Source organism: Dromaius novaehollandiae, chromosome 4, assembly GCF_036370855.1.
Source record: "Dromaius novaehollandiae isolate bDroNov1 chromosome 4, bDroNov1.hap1, whole genome shotgun sequence".
In the NCBI taxonomy this organism is placed as follows: Eukaryota; Metazoa; Chordata; class Aves; order Casuariiformes; family Dromaiidae; genus Dromaius; species Dromaius novaehollandiae.
Genome location: NC_088101.1, coordinates 39,488,146 through 39,511,221, shown reverse-complemented (window position 1 = coordinate 39,511,221; position 23,076 = coordinate 39,488,146). Strand labels below are relative to the sequence as shown.

General features: G+C 40.7%; 1 protein-coding gene across 9 annotated transcripts in view; it reads left to right on the top strand.

The window, feature by feature from the left end:
- The window catches only part of GATB (glutamyl-tRNA amidotransferase subunit B), a 52,123-nt gene that overhangs the window by 16,090 nt on the left and 12,957 nt on the right, over positions 1–23,076 (top strand). For all 9 annotated transcript variants that reach the window (XM_064510819.1, XM_026104957.2, XM_026104956.2 and 6 more), the window contains 9 exons: positions 525–638; positions 3,757–3,955; positions 4,937–5,059; positions 8,322–8,435; positions 9,563–9,647; positions 10,398–10,442; positions 12,277–12,466; positions 18,079–18,212; positions 18,639–18,717. In XM_064510819.1, coding sequence (XP_064366889.1) covers positions 525–638; positions 3,757–3,955; positions 4,937–5,059; positions 8,322–8,435; positions 9,563–9,647; positions 10,398–10,442; positions 12,277–12,466; positions 18,079–18,212; positions 18,639–18,717 — 1,083 coding nt within the window. The remainder of the gene's footprint in view (positions 1–524; positions 639–3,756; positions 3,956–4,936; positions 5,060–8,321; positions 8,436–9,562; positions 9,648–10,397; positions 10,443–12,276; positions 12,467–18,078; positions 18,213–18,638; positions 18,718–23,076) is intronic.

The window sequence follows — 23,076 nt, the reverse complement described above, 5'->3', positions numbered from 1 at the left end:
GCCATGGGATTAATTGATGTCTCATTAGTTCTGTTTTAGCACAGCTTGTAAATGTGCTTAATTTAATCCTTGTTCAGCAAAGCACAGAAGTGTATGTGTAAATTCTCATGAATTCAGTGTAGGTATAGGTGTTCTGAGGCACTCTACTGAAATGGTACCCCAGTCCCTAACTCGGAACCACTGTGTTCCCAGTGACGTGACAGCTGGGTACAAGTCAATTATCATTTGCTGTGGTTGGTCTTTTGTATATCTTTGAGGGTGCAAGAATACTGGGGTATTCACAACAGTAACAAGCCAGAACAGTGCACACTTCCTTCTGTGGCATGACGAAATGTTTTTTCATCTTAAAACTTCGCAGATTTGTAGCTACCACTGCTTTAATGATGAATAAGAACTACCCCCACAAGGAAAGAGATATAACGCCGTCTGAAGGCGACCAAGTTGAATATACGCTCCATATGTGTGGGAGACGCATTTGTTACATACTGAGTATCTGAACAAAATCATGTGTCATGTTTTCTTAGGTTCTCAACAGGAGATGTGTAGAAGCAGCAGTGATGACAGGCCTGGCACTCAACTGCAGCATAAACAAGAAGTCCTTGTTTGACAGAAAACACTATTTCTATGCAGATCTGCCTGTAAGTATGCAGTATAGCTGGTCCCTTTACAGCTGTAGGAAAGGTCAAGTCTGGAGTATGGGTGGCAATAGGGTATGAGTGAAGAGATGCTTATTCTGTTTTCAGTCTGCTCCCTCCAACAGGATGCTGCGCTGTGCTCTGATGAATAGACAGCTGTACCCTGGTGCTCACTGATTGAATATGATTGCTCTGATTGCTGACTCCTTGCTTAGCAGCACGATTCCAGTGGCTTAATATAATTGAATTGGGAGATGGAGCTGCTTTGCCCCTTAAGTTTTCCATTCCTGGCATTTAGTACTAATTGTCTGTTAGGGTAAAAGCAGTTGGATCGTAGTCCTTCATTTAAAAAGGAATGTATAATAAAGACAGGTTTCAAAGGTATAAATGTAATAGTGTCTTTTTGCTGTGATTAAGGACCTAAAAATATTTAATTTCCCTTTAAAACTTGCTCAGTCAGGAGTTCCAGTATATTTAAAATTGCATCTTTGTATGGTTTGTTGGTAGCTTTCATATTTGGAAGAAAGCGTCACTGAAAGTTGAATGTATTTTACTGTACTTGGTGTAGATGTAAGAATGGTGAAATCAGTTAAGAACTTGACTTCTGTAATTACAACAGGACGCAGTGGAGTTTGAGCCTTTTTTCTGTTCTAATGATGTTAAACCTTTCTAATAATGAACATGTATTTTTTTTCTGTCAGCGTGTTTGTTCTGATTGTTGTTCAATTTAACACTACCCTGTCAAAGAGGGGAACACTAGTTTTAGTTCCTCTGATTTTGGAGGTGAAGATCTGGTGACTGCTTTAAAAGAAAATAAATCTGCTTCTATTTTATCTGAGAAAGATCAGGCATGCTAGTTTATCCTCTCTTTAGGTGAGATGTCCCAGATATTCAGAGAAGCAGGGTGGGAGATTTCTCAGGTCTCAAATCAATGTATAGAGGTGCTGTGTTATTAACCAGACTACCTTCTCTCCCACTGTTTGTTCAGGCATTGGAAATATTTTCAAGTCACCTAAAACACGTACATTCAAATACATTTGCTTCCCACCTGGGAGGGAGAATGGTATTATAGTTGTCCACTCAAGATCTGGATCTCAGAGGAGATCTGGGTACTGTTTTCTTCTTCGTCAGGCACCCATGACTCTTAATCTCTCTTCTGTGAAGTTGACATAATTGCTAATTTTGTTTGCAGGGATAACTTGATTAATATTTGTGAGCCATCAAGAGGTCTTACTGTTGGGGGTTCTGTAAGTACTTCAGTAGTGAGCTATTAGGGATGTGAAACACACCACTTTAAATTATTAGTACTTTCTTTTAATTGCAGTGCTATCTCAAGGACCATTTCCAGACCTGAAGGAGAAAAAATGTGAAATAGCAAGAAATAAACACAACTTTCAGAATTCCTTTATACATCATAAAGAAACACCAGAAACATCACAGATCTGTTTGCATGCGGCCTCTGGTCGTTCTGCTGTTAAACTGAAAACAATGTCAGATTTTCTTCTTATGATTTCTCCCGCTAATAAACTACTGCATAGAAACTGTATCAAAGAATGTTGCCATATAAAAGAAATCTCATCCATTTGTTTAGAGGAGGAGAATGAGGTGGAAGAGGGTATGTACTCACCGTGTGCTGCCATTGCCTGCTGACATGAACTACAGAATCCTCTGGTCAGATAAGCATGGAAATTTGGGTCAAGGAGATACTGACACATTTTAGTATCTTGAAACATGTAATTCTGGTTTTCTAGTGGCTGGCTTCTGTTGTTTAGAGCACTGACAATAAACTGCCCAACCTGCATTTCATAGTGAAACGGACTAGTCAGGAACCCTGTAATAAGATGCAGAGTTTAGGCTAATGAGCTGTATAGAACAGATAAAATAAATCCTACTCTTAAGGTCTTTTGACAATGAGACTATTGCTAGTCCTGAAAATGGGGCATTGGATGGTAAATGGGATTCTTGTTGTTTATTGTCACTCACTCTTTGAGGCTTTAAAAAAATCATTTTAATGAGAAACTGTAGGAGGTGGGAAAAGCTGTGTGCTTAGCATAGATTGCACAGAGTCAGTTATTTTATTTTTATTATAGTGATTATGGCTAGAAGGTCATGCACTTCATATAAACTGTGCTGTTCACTGTGCCAGACCCTTGCACTCCACCCCAGCGCACTGTCACCATCTCCAAACTTTTGAGTAACATCCTTCCTCCTTGCAAAACAAACAAATACTCCTCCCAATTCATTAAAATCAGGCAGGCTTTTTTTTAATTCTCACCACTGAGCTTGCTAGCAAGGAGGAAGAGAAGGGGACTCTACCTCAGCAGAGTAAATTATTCACTCCTGTATTCTTAGGTCAGTGCAGTGATTCTGGTACTTTGTCACTGCCAGCCTTTTGTCTGATTGGCAGTTTCCTCTTTCAGTGGAGCCCCAAGTCTGCTATGGCATTTATCAGCTGTGCGGCTTACGTGGGGTTGCAGTGTCTAGCTTGTAAATTGCTGCATTAATGAAACTGAGCTTCTCAGCTGAGCTTTCTCATTTTCCTGATTTTTTTTTTTTCTTTCCACCTTTCTGCCTTTCCCCTCTGCCTAATAAACAGGTGCTAAATGGGCAGAGAGGGAGATTCAACCTGACAGGAAGATGAGTGATAGTCCAAGCTTGGGGATGGAGGTAGAATTAGTGTCTTCAGACAAGAGACAACATGATCACAGAATCACAGGCCTGGAAGAACTTCTTCTAGTCCATTTCCTGCCCCAAGACAGTATCAGCAAGACTTGTATCATCCATGGCAAGTGTTTGTGCAGTTGGTAATTGATCATTTCTGCGTCAGTATAGTATCTTTATACTTACTCTTATTGAGGAGTGCTCTCCTTTTTTTCCCAGACCTAGAAGTTGTCAGAGTTACTTTGAATTCTAGTCCCATCTTCAAGTTTGCTTCTCTTCCAGTGAAGCAGTAAAGCTTGTGAATTTGCTTGTGCGTGTGTTCTATCCCCTCACTTAGGTTACTGTGGAAAATGTTGCATTTTCCATTCTGTTCTTAATCTCTAATATCTGCATTTGGCTGTGCTGCTGCTTTCTGTAAAGTGAATGTTTTATTTGACTATACAGCTAATTTTGTTGACAGGCTGGCTATCAAATCACCCAGCAAAGAGTTCCTATTGCGGTGAATGGGAGTCTGTCATACAGTCTCTGCATAGACAACAAAATGAGCCAGATGGTGACCAAAACCGTGAGAATTAAGCAAATCCAGTTGGAGCAAGACAGTGGAAAGAGTCTCCATGATGACGCAAGGAGCCAGACTCTTGTTGACTTGAATAGGGCTGGTAGGCTTGGATTATTTTCCTATTTTTTCCTCTTTCTGTGTAAGATGATTCTTTAAAGGTAGATGGGTGACAGGGAACATGTAAAAAATTAAAACAACCTGATGTCTGTTTCCCTGAAAATCAAAACACACCAAAATGACCACTACATTTGCAGCAGGGGAATGCTTGCGTTTTTTTAATGGCTAGTGGACCTTTCTCATGGTTGTTGGCCAATGGCATTTGGCAATAGTAAGTTAGAAATCTGTTGGCTCCAGTTCCCCAAAACTGTCAGTCACACAGAGCCACTCAGCCCAGAGAGCTATTTAAGCTCTTTCCACTGTAAGCATTGTTTTAAAAAAACAAAATATCACAGACTCCTAATGAAGCAAGTTTGTATATAGAAGGAGTAGCTGTTGGAATCATCACGGCATGAATCAGGCACTTCTTTTAATTGCTAGCTTTGAAAAAGTGTAGAAAAATCTCTCTTTAAACTTTGAAACTGTAAACTACGTGAGCCAAGTTAGTACCCAACACAGGCAGTAACCTGGTTGGCGTAGCCTATCTGAGACACAGTGCTTCATTGCTGTCCATTGCTCGTATTCTCTGAAAACTGGATCCTGAAACTAAATGCTAGAGTACATCTGTTTATAGTTCTGTCTGTTCCAAAATTAGTTTAAGAAAAATCAATTTGAATCTGAAATCAGACTGGCTTTAAATAGGAGTTCTCTGAAAGAAAGGCAGAGGAGTGTTTCCTTCTGTTCTGCATGTCATCAAGGGCTGGGAGAATGTCCGCAGTTTGCCTGTTCCTTTAAAAAATAAAAGGAGGAAAAGGTTTTGTAGCAATCTGCAGCTAGGCTCATTGTGACAGTTACTAAATAATACATGTTTTTTTTTATTTTTTTCAGAAAAAGCCCAAGTGCTTTCATGTGTTTAGCCAGTTGCACTCTAATATGCCAAGATCAAAAGCTATTGTTGGAAATCTCTTGTCTCTTTTGCTGATAGGAGTTGGCCTCATGGAGGTTGTCATGGAGCCTGATATGTGCTGTGGGGAAGAAGCAGCTGCAGCAGTCAGAGAGCTTCAGCTTATTCTTCAAACACTTGGGAGCAGCCAGGCAGTCATGGCAGGTACGGATGGGGGGAAGGGTACGTTTCCTCGTCATCTGTAATTCTCTGCATTTCCAGGAGTTTTGCAGCTTCTGGTTATTTTGCTCTACAGTTGCTTAACACAGCCTTTTCTTGCTGCTGTTTTTAAAATCCTCAGAGCCTGTCCTAATGTCTGCCATGCTTCAGGTGTCCTTATGGGCCTATCTTCCTCTGCAGAGCTTTGCAGTGTTAGATTTTATATCATCTCGCATTAATTTTCAGGATACATTAATAGGCAGGAAGGAATGTCCAGTTCTTGTGGTGTTTCTCCCTGTCTGTCCTCATCTTGCTTGCCACAGAGCTGCAGCACAGAAGCTCTGTAGTGATGATTAGTTACAGAATATGGAAGTTATGGGCCAAAGTCAGTGAGAGCATGGATCGTGATGTAAGCTATGTGACAGGTCTCAGTTGGTCACAAGATGGGTGTAAGCAGTAACCCGGTGTTGGTGTCAGGGGTGAGACAGAGTAAATGACAACGCATGGTGGGTCTGGGTACTGGAATTTATTTAAGAACCAATGAGATCAGAGATTTTACTCTAATTGATTATTTCACACACTCCCTCCCTGACCCCCAGCATTATGTTCACTAGGTCTTAGCCTCCTGTCCCGGTAGGGAGATCACCGCTGGGCTGGGGAGGTTAGGCAGAAAGTCATGTCAGTTCGTGCTCCACAGCTGCTTGCAGATACCAGTCTCGGGCGTTACCGGCCAGGGTCCCTGGGCTTGCCCCAGCACTCATCTCTGTGCATCTTTCTGATCTTCAGGATCCTTCTCCACTTCCAGGATCTCTCCTCCAGTCAAGATCTTCAACTTCTTTCTGAGACCACTTCTTTTTGGGAAACCCCTCTTTTGATACCAGCTCTTCTTTCTGGAACCCCAAGGCCCCAGCTTTCCCGGTCTAAATAGTCTGCAGAAACACAATGTGTGATCAGCTTCCTGACTGGTGGTTCTCTCTTTCTTTGTCAATTGGAGGATTCAGGATGTGCCACTTTTGCTTAGTCCTAGTGTTATCAAAATTTACAATCAGGCCATGGTTGCAGCTAGCAAGTAGCAGGCTTTTGCTTGAGAATTCAAAAGTACAATTTCGGTCATTCATCCACAGACATGTGTACGCCTGAATATGTGCTGCCTGTTAGCGTTCACAGTTTAAGCTAACTTTTTGCCTAAGGTGGTTGGCCTTACTGATCTAGTAACAAATTCAGGCCATGGTATAAGTAGATACGTCTCCTAGAAAGCTGAGTTAGAGCAGCCCATGTATCACCCAAGACTAATGTGACCCAGGAAATGTTGGCTAGGGGTTTGAATCTAATTTAATGCAGAGGGGGAAGTAATAATTGCCAGACATTATATATGTTGACACAGTGCTTTGCCCTGCCTGCTTCTTCTGTCTGAATCTTTTCTCACACCAGTTTTACACACATCAGATGGAGGATGGTGGTTAAAATTGAGCACCCATTTTGCACACTTCTTCACAGGCCTTGGTAGACATACCCATATATCATCATTTATCACTGCTGAATTTGGCCTTAAGAGTTCCGTTGGAATTGCACTATGGTATCTTTTGTTGCAGTGAGATTTCTGACTTTAAAGGAGAACTCTAGCGTTGGAAATATTTTCCCTCCAGTATAGCTGTCTTGAAAAGTATTTGGATTTTTTTTCCAAGTGGTGTTTTTAAGAACTTTCTATTGTGGATTTCTCTCACCGTAATTACTTGTTTTCAAATAAGAGCTTTACTTGCTCTCATTTTACCTTCATTCTATTTGCCTGTTCAGTGAATACAAACACCCAGTTTTATCAGCTCTTTTTTCATTAACAACAGACAAATAAAAATATGATTTCATTTCAAAATGATCAAGTGGGAAAAAGAGCTGGGCTTACAGGGAAAAAGCCTTTTTAAGAACACATGAGGCCTGGCTCTCCTTTCACTTATGGTTGATTAACTTCATTGTCTTGTCACACTGACACCTGCATCCAAGTAGAAGCAGGCCGTGTCTCAAAATGAAGCAAGGACAAGACAAGAATATTCCTCTGTTGGAACAAGTACTCGTTTCACCCCAAAGAATGAGCCCATGCAAAACACTTCTTGAAAGAGATGTTGGGTCATTCCAGCACCTTTGTCCTTCATTTACGTGTCTGGCAAGACTCTGTGAAGACAGAGAAAATTAATGTGCTGACATCCAACCTACTTTTACAGAGTGTACCAAGTCCTCTCTAGTCAATTTACATCCATTGACCTGAATGGGTTCTAAAACTGTAGACTTCTTTGCAGGTTTAACACTGAACTGTTTTGCATTTTCTTTAGTAGTGCTGCTGTATAGAAACATCACGTGTTTTGTTTCTTTTTATCTGTATTTGAAATTAAACAACAAAGAGGAAGTCTAGAGATGTTCTCTGTGCAATATGGGAAAAATGATATGTCTTTTATAGTGTAACCTCTCACGTTTCTTTTTTCCCTCAGTTGACTAACAGTTGTAAACTTCTCTCCTTAGAAGGGATGTCTTTAGAGGGACAGAACTTGTAAGGATAAAATTCTAGGTTACTTGTGGTTGAGTCAGAAAATATCCCTGAGAACATTGGCCCATTTTTGGACTAAAAGTGTAGAATTTTTTTATGTGTAACTTTGTATTTGATTTCAGTTTTCGGCAGTCAGGGAAATTTGTTTGGGGAAAAGATTGCAGTTACTTGAAGCAGAGTGAAAAAAATTACAAAAAAACAGTTTCTGACATTTTGTCCTTGAGCTGTAAATTCCCAAGGACACCTTAGTAAATCTGTTCAACATAACTGTAAGTTTTTGTGTTCCATGCTAAGGTAGTATGTATCCATCAAAGTGTAATTCCAAAAGGTGTTTTTGTGCTGTTTATAGAGGAATGGAAGCTTTCAGTCCACCGCTTTAAATGACTTGTCTAATTCTGCCCTTTCTTTAAGGGCTGTGAATCAGAAACTTTTCTCACTATATGGTTTAGAGGATCTGCCCTTTACTGTGCTATACAGTTTTCTCTGAGAGGAATGATGAGCAGTACTATTAAAAAAAGGTCATAATCCCAGAAAATTTTGAATGATTGGATCAGACATTTGAAATGGAATCACAAACAGAAAGCTATTATGAGATGGTTGTTACTCATTTCTGAACATACGGAAGTCTGCTATTAATGCTCTGCACATAATGTGCAGTTTATTAATGCATGCCAAGGTTTTCATTCTAGTGTACAGGGCAGACTATTCTGTTGATGAGGTTTCCTTTTACAGAGGGTCAGCTGAGAGTGGATGCCAATGTTTCTGTGCATCACCCCGGAGAGCCTTACGGAGTGAGGACTGAAGTGAAGAATATCAATAGCGTACGATTCCTGGCAAAAGCAGTAGGTAAATGATGGTGACTTTATTACTGGAGCACTGTAGATGTTTTATGTGGTCTCAGTAAGTGAAATATATTAATGCCCTGAGTGCACTAACAGGTCTTAATTGCCCTGACTGGCTTTACCTGGGACTCCCACCCACGCACTCTGCCCATGGATCCAGGAGTCCTATTTATGCTTGGGCCTGAACTTTGCCTGAACTACATCATAGGTGTGCCTGTCTCTAGTCCTGTCTCCTGATGCACCTTGGACCTTCACTGTAGTTTTGTATCCGGTCCTATCACTGGCCACATCTCCTGCTGCTTCTGACTGGACTCCATGGATGGACCTTCGACCTGATGCACCCTTTCATCCTGACTGAGACTGTTGATGGACCCTGTTACTAGCACACAGCTCGGCCCATGCTGTTCAGGCCCTGTGGGACTGCCCCTGGTTAGTGAGGGCACTGCTTGAGCTGTAGTCATCCTTGGCTCCTGGCTTGTCCCCCTTTGTGGAACAGCCCTGCCCTTGCTGCTCCCTGATCAAATATATCTTGGTGTGGGATACTCCGGGGGTAGCCGCCATGTTAAACTGCAGTTTTCTTGCAGAGGTGGCCCTATGTCTGCCAGAAAAAGAGAGCAGATGATTCAGCATTTAGCATGTTTAGCTCTGATCTATATTATCAGTAGCTCTGTGTCCTCAGATGAAATTGATTGCTTTCGGCCGAGTACAATAGACGGTGTGCATTAAGTTCAGAGAGCATGCAACTGCAACTTGGGTATGAGCAAGAAAGGATGATTATTACATCTCCAAAACAAAACTGGCATGAAGGAGATGAGAATTCTTGTTCCACATAGTCAGCTGGGTGATAGGAAGGTCACTAGGAACGTGTGGCTTGGCTGTAGTGTCTGGGAGAAATGTTTTCTGTTTAAAGAGAATGAAAGAAGATGAGGAGAACATGCAAAAGAAATAAACAATGCTGGAGAGAGAGACAGTGACTGCTAATTCTGCCTGTAACTACTGCTGTTGATTTCATTAAGGTTAAAACAGCAAACTTTTCCATTATTACATAGCAGTGAAAAAGAAAATAGTCAAGTGTATAAAAGCTAATAGTGCAGTATAACTAGCTTATTCTTTTTCTTTTGTTGCTGTCAGATTATGAAATACAGAGGCAAATTGAAGAACTTGAAAATGGAGGAACAATTCTGAATGAAACAAGAGCCTTTGATTCCAAGCTTGGGTGAGCTCTTATTTTAGAAGAATGCTGGTAATAGCAGCTTTAGAATGCCAGGAATATCAAGTGACATGATCAGGAGAGATAACATGGTATCACTCAAGTTCGGTCTTCTAAAGCTAATGTTCACAAACATAGTCCTATCACAGATGGTAATATATTCTTAAAGTTGAGGCTTTCACACAACACATTGTGTGCAGAGTTCCTGCTCTGCAGTCTAAATGGACAAGACAGGCAAATAGTGGGAGGGGAAATGGACGCAGAGAAGTGAAGTGACTTTCCTATAGACCCATAGCATCAAGAGATTGGCAGATTTGGGAGCAGACCTAGAATTAGGCCACAGCAGCACATGTACATGTGATAGTCTCTTAGATATAGCAAACTTCTGTAAAGAAAATTAAATTCATCTAGATTCTGTGATTTTTTTTTTCTCCTTCATTAAAGCATCCAGTGAGAATTAGTGGGAAAGGCTGTAGGATAGTGCCCCAGATGCACTCACTTTGTAGCCTTAGGAGTAGCAGATGTGTTTTACCCACCTTACCAAGTGAACATCTAAGTAATACTGGAACTAGTGGTAAATGCTACATGAAGCAATGTTTGGGTGAAAATGACTGCCCTCTTACACGCTTTCTTTGAAGTGGCTGCAGGAGGCTCTCCTTATCTTTATGAGGTGATGTTTTTGTTTTGTGTTTTTGCCAGAAAACTCATTCTGTAGCGTACCACATACTGCGTCTTACATGTGTTGTTTTATTTTAGGTGCACTATACCAATGAGAGATAAAGAAGGAAAACAGGATTATAGGTAATTTTTTACATAAAGTTAATATTTCAAGAACTGAGATTTTATGTCACCTCTTGCATGTAGGTAGTATAATGAGCATATGAAGTCCATCAATATAGTATGTATTAGGACTGTACTTTCCACTGGAGGGGAAGAAGACCTATCAAAATCAGTGCTAGTCCAAGCAGTTCAGATCTGGGACTGTGTCTGATTCTGCTAAAGCCCATAGATATTTCCCAAACACTACAGCTGGAGTGCATTAGCTCAGAGTGGATAAGCTGAAGATTTGTGATCAGTACACATGTATTCTTAGGAGTGTCCTGATGTAACAGGAACATGGGAATATTCAGTTAGTAGATCATGCCTCTTTATGCTAAAATTCTGTGATCGTAGGCACTGTTTGAAAATCCTAGCTACTGTTGAAGGGTGTCAGTACTCGTAGGCAGGCGTCTACCTTAAGACCTACTTAAGATATTGTCCTGCTAAGAACTTCCTGCCTTTCACTAGCGTGAGATGACAGCCATCACCATTTGATGGCTTACGTGGTTTGCATGAGTACTGTTTAATCTGCTTTCAGCAAAGTCAGCCAGGCTCAATCAAATGGTAAATAGCCACCCAAGAAGGAGCTATCCAGAGAGCAAGGGGACCAGGCACGGTGACTGTCAGGAGGCAGTGTTGCTGGGAACAAGTTGGGTCAGCACTGCAAAGCAGGAATTTAGGGAGCCGACAGCTGCTGAGTGCCCTGGAACAGGAGGTAGCCATGGTGGTGTCTGGGTGGGGAAGAATCAGCAGCTCACTGACTGCTGAGGGCTCTGGGCTTCTCTTCTGCAGGCTCCCCTTCTCCTGCTCTGTGCCTGCCTGCCTTCTGCCCTGGTCTGTTTCTGGTAAATCAATATCTGTGTTTGTGGTAAATCAATATATATTCTACCTCTGATCAGAGCAGAGCAAGGATTTTGGAAAGAACTCACAGACTTTAAATTTGCTTTTCAAATTAGCATTTGTAGAAATGCAACAGAAAAGGCAGTGGCCATTTTAAGAATTCCTTAATGTGATAGTGGCAGGCCTGACAGTTATTTAGCAAGATTAATTTGAGCAAATGTAAAAAAGAAAAAAAAAAAACAGGAGAACTTAGGCAAGACTGGTGAGTCTAAGATATTCCAAATGAAGACCTGAAAGATTATGATAATCAGTATTAAACTGTTTTTCTGTTTTTGTTTTTGGGTTTTTTTTTTTTTTTTTTTTTTTGTAACTTACTTCTGCACATTATACATTTGACTTAGAATTCCTATTTAGGAAGATTTGAAATAGAAGTTACTACAGTAAGCGCAGAGTGTGCCCAAATGTCCTTTATCCTGATATTTATGAAACCATCATTTGATCATATAAGAGTGAGATTTCTGCTTCAATTGCAAAGCTATTTGGATGGTTTGAATTGGCCTTCTCTTTAAGGGAGCCTTTTGTTCTGTGATGGCACCCTGCTGAGCACAGTAGCTTTGCTTTTAGCACAGCATGAGGTTTTATCAAGATTTGTGAGGTTAGGATGGAAAGGTTGCAACCTGCACGGATCACTACTGGCAGTTGGCTGCTGATCTTGGTCTCTTCCTGCCAGTCTACTCCCCTTGCTGTCCAGATCCACAGTTCATGCTCGATGCCAAAAGGAATACGTTGTTTCCACATCTTTTTTATTATTATTAATTCGGGTGCAGAATTGTTTTAATTGCACTTTTTCTGTCATTGGCTCTTTAACAATCCGTGGCAGATAAAGAAAAAAGGGACTTTGCAGCAGATTTTATTCCTTGTTGTTGAGCTTCTGACTAAAAATAATTATAAAGGAGTTTTTCTTCATTTTCACTAGGTTCATGCCAGAGCCAAACCTTCCTCCATTGATTCTGTATGATGCTAAATCTTTGCCAGTTAATATGAACCATCAGCAAGTGGTAAATATTGATTGGATTCGAGAGAGACTTCCTGACCTCCCCAGTGTGAAGAGAGCAAAGCTTGTTGAACTGTATGGGATTCTTCCTGAACACAGCTTCACCTTATTGGTAGGTCTATTGATCAAGTGCTAAAGTAAACCAAGAAACTTCAAAGTTTCATTGTTTTTGAAAACATTCACAAATGTCATGTTAACCAACTGTCAGCACTCATGGATTTGGAGCCATATACATAGAATGGTGGGGAAAAAAAGAAACTACACTGTGTGCCTAGAAGAAGCATTTCCTAAGCAAAGTGCAGGCAAGTAATTGTTACTTAATATTGATCTTGCCTGTCTGCACATGGACAAAGCAGTAACTGACTGCAGCAAATGTACAACTTCCTGCTGACAAATCCTTGTCTGCAAGCACAGGCTCTTGTCTTTGGGTCAGGTACAAGGCTGGGCATGTTTTCAGTATGTAACAAATTAACAGACATCTTCTGACTGCAGAAGGAAAACCTGTAGTTTAAATCTTTAAGCTTCATGTGCCCAAATCAATCTGGTTTCTACATTATTCTGAAACACCCAGACTTAGTCAAATATAAAAACATAAAATGGCTGTAAAACATCAACTTTGACCTCAAAATGCAGTTTGCAGGGGGTAGGTTCAGAACAGGGCATGGGAAAGAAAAGCATGCAACAAATGTGATGTAAATGAGGAAATGGTAGCAAAATCTCATAACTTCCAAAATTATTCCAAACTTTCAGCCTCTTAAATACAAACTGCAGCATCTCTGCAGGGATAAGTTTGTGTGGGCGTTAGCGTAGCCACCCGTTGTTAAAACACTTTACCTAGGCAGCTTACCTTGGACAGCGTCCTCCCTTGGTTACTGTTATCAGTGGAGACAGAAGAAGAAAGACTTCTTCAGTGTAAGATTCAGAGCAGAACCTTAAGTACTTTAAATTGTCCCCTGGAGGAGTTTCTTTCCTTTGACTGTAAATGCAGGGAGAGTAGTGCATCTGACTTAGCTACCTAATATCCCTCCTTTGTATGTCTGTATTTTAATACACTTCTGCAGAAGTTCTGGTTCTACAGAAAAAAAGTGATTCTTTTTCTGAAGAAAGCTGTTAGGAAAACTGCTTTTGTGCTGGTGTGCCGTTTTAGGGAGTTGCAGATCTTTTACTGTTTGGTGGGCAGGTCTGTCATAAGCCTCATCACAGTCATGAGACTGTAGTGATAGCATTGAGAGGTGTCAAGTAGACAGCAGTACTTTACCTATTTCACTATGAAAATTGCAAAAAGTGATTTAGCAGCCCTCTCCATGCATGCATTTTCCTCACATCAAAACATTTCTTACATATAAAAAAGCTCAGAAAAGCAGATAGATCCAGCACCCCTTTCTTTGACCTTTTCTTCTTCTTCTCCCCGCCTCCTTTCGCTTGACATCAACCTACTTGCCCTGTCTCTGTCTTGTATTGATGGCTTCCACTATGCAGTTTCTGTCCTCTCTAGCAATTAGCCCCATGTATTTGCCTCAGCAACTCCCCTTTCTTTCCAGCTCTTCTCTGAAATCCTCTACTGCCTTTGCTGCTTCTCTCTTTAATTTCTCCTTTTTTGTAACGTGTATGATAATGAGCAGGCTCCAAGCAGAAATTGGGATACAGCTTGTAATAAGATACTGCATTTATCTGAATGCATGAAATGAACTAGTTCTTCATTGTGGGTCTTCCGTTATTGTGCATTAGGATGTCAGCATGTATACTCCCCATAAAAGTTGCTTGCCTGTTCACTGGGAGACTAGTTAACCTTAATTCATCAGAAAATGGTATGTCCATTGCTGTGTTAAGCTTACCTCGGAAGTTACAGAAGATTGCTGATAGGGCCAGATGCGCAAATCTAATGAGCACTCTTTCAGGTTAGGGTGCCCAGGAGTGCTCATTAAATAAATGGCAGTGGTAGAGGAATCTCTCTAAAATGCAAAGTCTCTATTCTGTGCCAACTTGTTAAAGGAAAGATTATGCACCAAAGTTACATTGAAACAATGCCATACTTCAAAAGATTATGCACCAAAGTTACATTGAAACAATGCCATACTTCAAAATGCAAGTTAGTTTCCTAGTTTACTTCTTATGCCAAATGTATACAATAACTGTCTGTATGTACTGCGGTATTGAGAATGACAGCCATGAGACTTCTGCTTTGCCTAATTACAAGATGAGCTGAAATGGAAGGAGAGCTTGAACTGTGAATATCTTTATATCTCAGATTTCTTAAGTGTAAACAGCGAGATTTTTGATAGTTTTATGTAAATTGCAATAATAAATGGAGATTATGATTTTCTTCTTGCAAAATTCTACTCTACTCTACATTCTTTGAACCAGGTGGACTCCATGGTTTTGGGGGACTTGATTTATGTGTGCAATTTCTACTTTGCTGTGTAAATTGGTAGGCTGTCAAATACTGTTCTTCAGTCAAGAAGGATCTCAGAGAACTTTGCTAGGTATTGTGGTGTAGTATTTTGTCTTACCTCCTATTGAGACAAAACCCAAAATCTGTTGGCATAGACATTAATGTGACATTTTGTTTTCAGCATGTTGAAGTCCAAAGTGGCTCAGCCAAAAAAAGATCAGCTGTCAAAACACAGCATTAGAAAAGACTGGGCTCATCACTTGCTTTCTCAGCTGAATTTCAGGTCTTCTTCCTGTATATTTACTGTGTGTGTGCTTACTTAGATAACAGTGGCAGTTACACTTGAGCTCTGTCTTATTTTTTTGGTGGAACAATTGCATTTGTGAGTCCTTTGAACACTCTGAAGAGGGATGCTGTAAAAGCAGTCTTTGACCATTTTGTTTATGGCATGCCATTCTCTCGTACATTGGTATGCAGGTGAATTTATGCTTATTTGTGCAACTTAAATCATTTCATAAGAAGCTACGTGAAGAAGTCTGAACTGTCTTTCATTGACTACTCTGCTTGTCTGCTCTGATAGGCTAGATATTCTGTTTTTTTCCCTGACAATCTGGCACATTTTTGCTGCAGTTGTTACCTCAGAGTCAGTTGTTGTGGGAGCTGTGATGGTGAAAATGGGAAGAAGAAAGCAGAAAATGAGATTTTGTTTGTGAACAATGATGTAGCTTTCATCTTCAGTTTTTTGGGAAGCATCATTGGTCTTTAAAAGCACAGTAATGCAGACAGACCAGATGTCTCTAAAGATTACATCCATGGTATTTTCTAAAGTAGTGTATTGTTTTGAAATGGTTAAAAAAGCAACTGAAATCACTCAGCCACTACTTTTTTGACATCTCAGTACTATTAAATGATCATTTTAAACCATGTTTAAGAAAGAAATTTGCATCTGGTTGACATATTGTATGCCAGATTTCATGCCAATGAGATTCTAATGAGCAAGTTGCAATGTATTTGGCGTATAATGAGAGCACCAAGTGGCCCTCCATCACAAACACAGTGCTGTAATTCCAGAATTCTGTTTTCCCTGTTATGAAGATTAAAATATGTTATTCAGAATTAAGTGAGGCAGTCAGTTAACATTCCTGTAAACCAGAATGTTATGGCTTGCAGTGGTTTTCAGCTCAGATCTGTCACAAGGGACAGGTTTTTGTGTGTGTGTATGTGTGTGTTAACTCTTCATAAGCTATGAATGTAGAAATAGAGAATCTATGATGTAGAAATACAGAAGCAGAAATACCAAGTGTGGGCAGAACACGGGAAGTTGATGATGCTTAGATTAGTAGGGAAGCCTATAACCTAAGATTTTGATGGGGTTTTTTATGATGGATGGTAGAGCTCAGTCTGTCAGATCTGCCCCCTGGTTATTTTTCCCTAAGTTTAACAAGGTCCTTCCTCTTTTGAGTGAGAGTCGTTGAAATTAATTTGGTACTTCAAGTGAGTTTGGCCTGAGAAAAGTTGATCAAAATGCACAGCAGGTTCAAGTCAACTTAAGGCAGTACAGAGTATCTAGAAATTGAAGATAATCAAGTTATTCCTGCAGTTTTTTATATGACAAGAAAATAAGGAAAATGTTTCTTTTCTGTCACTCATTCTGATGTTTTGACATTCTGCCTTGTTCATTTCAGTCTGGCATTGCTGGGTTTTCCTACTCTTTGGCTACAGAAAATGACAGTCACTTAAAAAAAAAAACCAAAGGATTTGGGGGAAATATGTCCATTTTCATGTGCAGAAGTAGCAAGTATGGGGTTCAGTGTCTGCTAGCATATGTAAGTCTACCCTCTAATTGAGAGTTCCTAGCCTTATGTCCTCCTGCGCCCTGGAAGTCATCTGATTAAAATATGAGGACAGAGTATGTTTGTCCTTGATTTTTCAAAGGGCTGGCAGCAGGGTCAGAGCTGCAACTCCAGCCAGACTGCTGATACCCAGCAATCCGAATGTGCTCGCTGCTAGAGATGAGCTCTCTAGCATATACATGGTGAAAGTGTTGGACATGCTGCATCTGAGCCATGTAGTCTGCATGCAGACATGTGGCAATTGCAGACATTGGCTTTGTGTGCATTACGTTGTAGCTAGACCTCTTCTGTGTAGTGTTTGTAAAAACCCTCTGCAGCACTTGTAAAAAATAAATAAATAAATAAAACAGCAGAAGCAGTTGTTCACTTCTTTTCCTAAGTGAACTGGACAGGCATTTTTATGGAAGTGAACCCACTGTTTTAATAGTTTGTGTTTGTTTATAATAATGAAACCTGAGGTAAATTAGAAAAAGTACAATATTTAGTGATTCATCATTTGAATAATTCCACTTAACACACACACAATTGTTAATCAAGTTCAGTGTACTTGATAACCACATCACTCCTTCACTGTTTTAAAGTCAATTTTGTTCTTCTGCTATATCTAGATTGTACATTATTTGGTTATTAAGTAACTGCTAATTAAATTTGAAAGAACACTGGAAAGGAAGGGAAGTACGTGTGTGTGTATTATGTACATAAGTAGAGGAGTTACTGGAGTTACCTGGGTTCACAGAGGACCTCGGTGGCTAACCTAGGCTAAGAACTTGGATTCTTTGCTCATGTTCTCAAGGTAAAGGTGAAGGGTCTGGTTTTCTCTCACCAGTTTTACAGCACATCAACCCATTAATCTCAGCACACTTTGTTCTATTTTACAGTTTTAACTGAGAGCAGTTTCAGTGTCCTGTGGAAAACCTCACAGTTTCTGTGAAAAAAATAGAAAAATAAAACATCACTTCTTCCAGTATGAACTTTCCATCACATTCTAGAATGAACTCAAGCTAATCTTATTCCATCAATCTAAAAAAAAATGTGACTGCAAGATCAAAAATGAAATATCTGTAGATAGTTTCAGGAAAAATTTTTCTTGATAAAAGATAGCATGACAGCTTGTTAGATAGGAGTGTTATACTTTCTAGTATTATATGTATTTTTTAAAATACAAGAGAAGTTGAGACAGCTTTTCCCCAAATGCTAATTTTAGGGAGGAGTAGGGGGAAAAAAAGATTATTCCTTTCCTGGAAGTTGCCTTAAAACACAGAGACAGGCTGACATGAGGCCGTATGAATGTATTCTAGATATAACAGTTTCCTTGAAGTTATCTTAATAAAATTACGCCAAAGTCTTGTGACTTTGCAATGGATTCCTCAAATCAAGTTTACTTTAGGACTCCGTATTTATACTCTGAATATCATGTGTAATGAAAGTAATCATGCTTTTACTTCAGTATCTTTGATGCATTTGACTTTTCTTAAACAGAATGAAGACGGATTAGCAGAATACTTTGAAAATGTGGTAAAACAGACACAGATGAAGCCGAAGAAAGTGATCGGCTGGATTCTAAATGACCTGCTCAGTTACTTAAAACAACATGCCCTTCCAGTGAAGGACAGGTAAGGCTTTGTGATTACCACAATGGTGATACAAAAATGTTCCTTTTTCTTGTGTATCATGAAAATACTATCTTGTCACTCCTTTGCTCACTTCTGCTTTAATTATTATCTGTGAAGTTTGTTACTCTAGGGAAGACTGTTCAGGCCTTGACAGTGTTGTGATGAATGAAGTTAACCAAATGCCTTCCGGAGAAGAGGGTCATTTACTTAAGAGTAGTAATCAGTGGCTTTCCTTCTTTGAAATATGACAATGGTAAGATATAAGTAGGCAGTCAAAAACAGACTTTAGAAGTTGAATATAGTGTATCGTGAGGAAGGATACTAGCTTGTCATGCTAAACAGCGTGAGCTTTAGGCAAACAACAGTAACCTGGATATATTACTTATCCTTTATGTTCTGAGGTAACTTTTACCCCTTCTTCTGTAGCCCAGTCAGTTCCTTTCTCCTGGCTGACCTTCTGAACCTTCTAGAAAGAAGAGAAATTTCTTCATCAGCAGCCAAACAAGTAAGTACCTTTTTGATTTTACTGTACTTTGAATGTGTGGCTGCTTACTCTATTTACATAGCAATTTTTAAACAGTATGTACCAGTACATTGGTTGCTTTAAAAGGTAAATTATTTAGAGTGTTGATGAAGGATAAATTTTACATCTATACAATGTACGTATAATAGATGATAATGCTTCATGCGCATATAATCTTACAGATATATCTGTATACTCAATGTTAAAAGGGGGTCATAAACCAAATACTAAATTTAAGTAATGAGAACTGAAGTCAGTTAAACAAATCCTGCTTCTGAACAGGCTGGACACTAGATCTCAGGTTGGTAGTTCGAGAGTCCTGAGTGAAAGGTCAGTAGGAATTAATCTATGACTTGCAGTTAGACTGAGAGTTTCAGCTACTAGATACTATGGCATACTAGGTGTTACATTCCCTAACGTTAGTATATGGAAAAGGATGTAGTTCCCCTGGGCATACTCACAAAAAGAGGCCTGCTTTGGCATAGCTCTTAAGTCAAAAATTGAGAGGTCTGGCCTTTCTCTGATTTTCTTCTGGCTTCTTTGAGTAACTGCTGTCTTTGACCTCTTGAGCAAGTATTGTGGGTAAAGCCAATTTTCCCCCCTTTTTAAATATCATCTTGCTTTCAGACGCTTTTGTGTCTGAAATTGTGAACTGCTTATGATAGGTGTGGTGAGTGCTCTGTGTATATAGACACCATTCTGAGATTTTTTTGTGATAGGGAATAATCTGTCATTCATCTCAAATTCCTGCAGGCTCATTTTATGTAGAATGCACTGTCCTTTCAGATTAATATCATCTGGTTGAGTACATTAGATGACTGTTGCTTCTCAGGTGGTCGTCAGTGAAATTGTTTATGTAGATATTTAACTTACCTTGTGTGGTTTCAAGCTTTTAACACTCTGAAATATAGAGGGCAGGTCCACCTCTCTAGCACATATTGATTCAGTCCAAGTACAGCTCTGGAATAGTACGGGGGTCAGTTCACTTTCTGCATGATTATAAACCAAGTGTAAGAATTGTAAATATGGCTGTTCACCTTACTTGGAGGCACTTGCAGTTAAACTTCCTGATTTTTTTTTTTTTTTTTTTTTGGAGGTGCTTGTGGTTCTTAATTAAGTTGGTCTCATGATTGCTTTGCTTCTTTATTGCCAGCTGCTTATTACAGGCACCATAAATGTGGATTTAAATGTCTAACTTCAGGCATATGCATTTGGAAATTTTGGATTAGAAAAGCAAAAGCTTCAGAAAGGACATAAAATATTAATAGCAAGTGCATTGGGATGCATGGCAATTCTGTGCCTGCAGGTTATGGAGCACCCATCAGTTTGGTGTCTGCATTAGAGAGAGAAACTTTGTAACTCCGTTCTTAACTCTCAGCTTCCTTATGGAGGTAGAGACAAGGTATTAATGTAAAGGAACTTTTTGTCTTGTAATATATTTGTATGCCAGCACTTCTGAGAGGTTATGAAACATCAGGAATTTTTGAGATGCATCCCTTGTTTAATTACTAACTGCTTGTAATGTGTGTGTTGTCCTTTATGTTCTGAAACTGGACACAGAGTAATATCAGTACTGTTTGCCATCACTGAGTGATGCTATCAAACTGCAGGAACCTTGCCACATTTAGAAAAGTATTTTGGTTGCCTAGATGTCAGAAGAATAACAAATGTTTGTAGCAATTCTCAGCAGTAGACACAGATACTGGATGGCCTGAGGGCAGAAGGGGCTATATATACACAACAGCAGATGAATTGCAGCACTTGGGGTGGAGGAGAATGAACTGCACTGGTAGAGACAGATCCAACAAGAAATGATGGAAGGGTTTGATGGGGTGAGCTTGCAGACATACGTGCGCATACATAGTCACTGCAGGAAGCTGTTAACAGTTTAAATTTTTTAAGAGGTTTGTGTTCAGTCTCTGCTGAATAAGGCCTTAAAACCAGATAGATACAAGCTGTGATGGCTGATTATAAGCACAGAACATTGTATAGTAGTGTGCATATGCCAAGGAAAGGGCACTGTGTGCTTACATAATTACCATTTAGGTAATTACAGAGCTCCCGCCCAACTTGCCATCAAATACAGCATCCTACTTCCGAAGTGGTTTCAGACTGACACGGCTGTGCAAAGTGGAGCAGCTCCCAGCTCTGCCTGTGTGCAAGGCTGTGGCGTGAGTGTGTCCCAGATCCGGGGAGCCTGCACAGGCATGTGCTGTGCCCCCCTCCAAGAGGCACCGTTTGGAACTCTGCAGCGGGACATACTGGTGCTACTGACCCAAGGTGCGAGAGCAGGGCTGAGCCTGGGTTGACAGGGTAGTATGCCTCAGATGACACCTCAGTCCTCATTTGCAGCATTGGCAGTGAGTACATCCATGGCGTAAGGGCCCTGCTTTTGAGGTATGGTATTGCAGGAGACGGGTGGTTTCTGGGCTAGGGTAGCAGAAACTTAGCCCTGCTGCGGACAGCCATGCTCGACCAACCCAGCGTGGAAGCCCTTCTCACGTGCTCATCAGGGAGCTAGTGCAGGGTATGGAAGAAACCAGACCCCAGTTTGCTTATGCAGTTGTGTAGGTCATCCGCGTAGGAATGCTGTGAGAGACCCATTTGGCACCCCTACGTACAAGCGGATACCAGGGAGATAAGTACAGTACACAAACCTAACAAACCTAAACAGAACCATCTGCTTTGACAATTATGGCTGTACCATCTGGAGCACTGGACCCGGCCTGCCCCTTGCTTTCCTCAGAGGCTGAGGGACAACCGCCAGACATCAAGGCTTTCCATCACTGGAAGGGAGAGATGCCCACAGGCCTGGCTCAAGTGGTAGTGCCTGCTGCTTCCCTCCCACCTTTGGCAGCAAACCACTGTAGATAGAGTTTCCAGTTGGAGCCGTTCTCAGGCACAGCAGTCAGCTGGCGCGTTCACCAGTTGCAAAATGTTTGATACGATGCCTGTGGCAGCGAGACGTTAAGTCCTGATTAATTCATCTTGACCAATGGTTTGCTGCTATGCCTGTGTAGGCAGAGACAGCAGAACATCATTAAAATCTAATCACGCTCAGGCAAGAATCAATAGTAGAAACTATTGAGATTTCAGTAATGGAAATGAGGCTTGAGATTCTTGTTTTGGCTCTGGAGACTTCATAATTTGATCCCACTGTTCTGGTGCAGGCAGTTTGTGTAAATGAGTTGAAATCATCTTTTAAACTGCTTGCTTTAGATTTGTACTCCCTGCCAAGTAGAGAAGCACATATTTAAAAGCACATCCTTGACAGGACTTGGCCACATCTCTTTCTGCTTTCCTACCTACCTGTAAACAAGCCCAATCCTTGATAACACTGTTGCTCTACTAGCTGGTGGATGTGTTTGTTACCAAATTGAAAAGCACCCATGATGCAGATGTCACAGGGAAAATCTGGTGCCTTCAAGGTTTCTAGTGGGCAAGCGTTTCTCTCTGCCAGGAGATGTTTGGCACAGGAAGAGCAGGGACTCCGAGCTGGATCTGTGACTGTCAAGCTGTCGTGCCCAGATCTAAGTCAGCCTGATGTATGAGGTGCTGCTGGGTAACGCCGCCACGGTTGGCTGCTTAGCTTTTGTTTGTTGCAGATTTTCCCCTCCCACAGCCTACAGCATCCTGCTTGAACACTTTACCGGTCCTAAAAATGACTTCTGCCTTTTTCCATAAAAGTGATACAGCTTGTTCCTTGGCCAGTCTCTGATTTGTGCAGTGCTTCAGACGCTCCAGGGTGTTTTGCTATGGGCTGTGTTGTGCAAAGAGGAGGCAGCTCCTGCGGAGGGCTGCTGTGTCGCCCAGTGCCTCAGGAGGCCTCAAGGACAGAAAGCTCCTGCCTGGTCCCTCGGGGAAGGAGCGGTTGGGGGCTGCGTTTGCGATCAGGCGATGGAGTGGGACAGGAGAAAGGCAAGCAGCAGCAGACAGGTTGAATCTCTTTTGGATGTATTTATTTCTAGGGTATTTCAGGTAGCTCTGGCACGATGATTTTTAAGTTCTGTACTAAAAGGAAGGGCTTGTAGAAGATCTGTTATATTGCATTGATTTTAGATATAAACAGCTTAAAGCTTCACTTACCGTGGTTGTAATTCTGACTACTTATCAGTAACTCTAATATTGTGATCTCTCTTTCTGCCCTTCACCCTCTTACAGAGAATGCACAAGATATAGCCTTCAAAGTACAGCTGTGTGTCATTACCCTCTCTTGAAGTCTCTAGCAGAGCAATACGATCTCATCAAAAGCTTTGGGGGTACAGCAGGCAGGCAAACAGATCTATCTCTTTGCAGGAACAGTGTCAATACATGATTCTTAAATACCTGCTGTAGCTATAA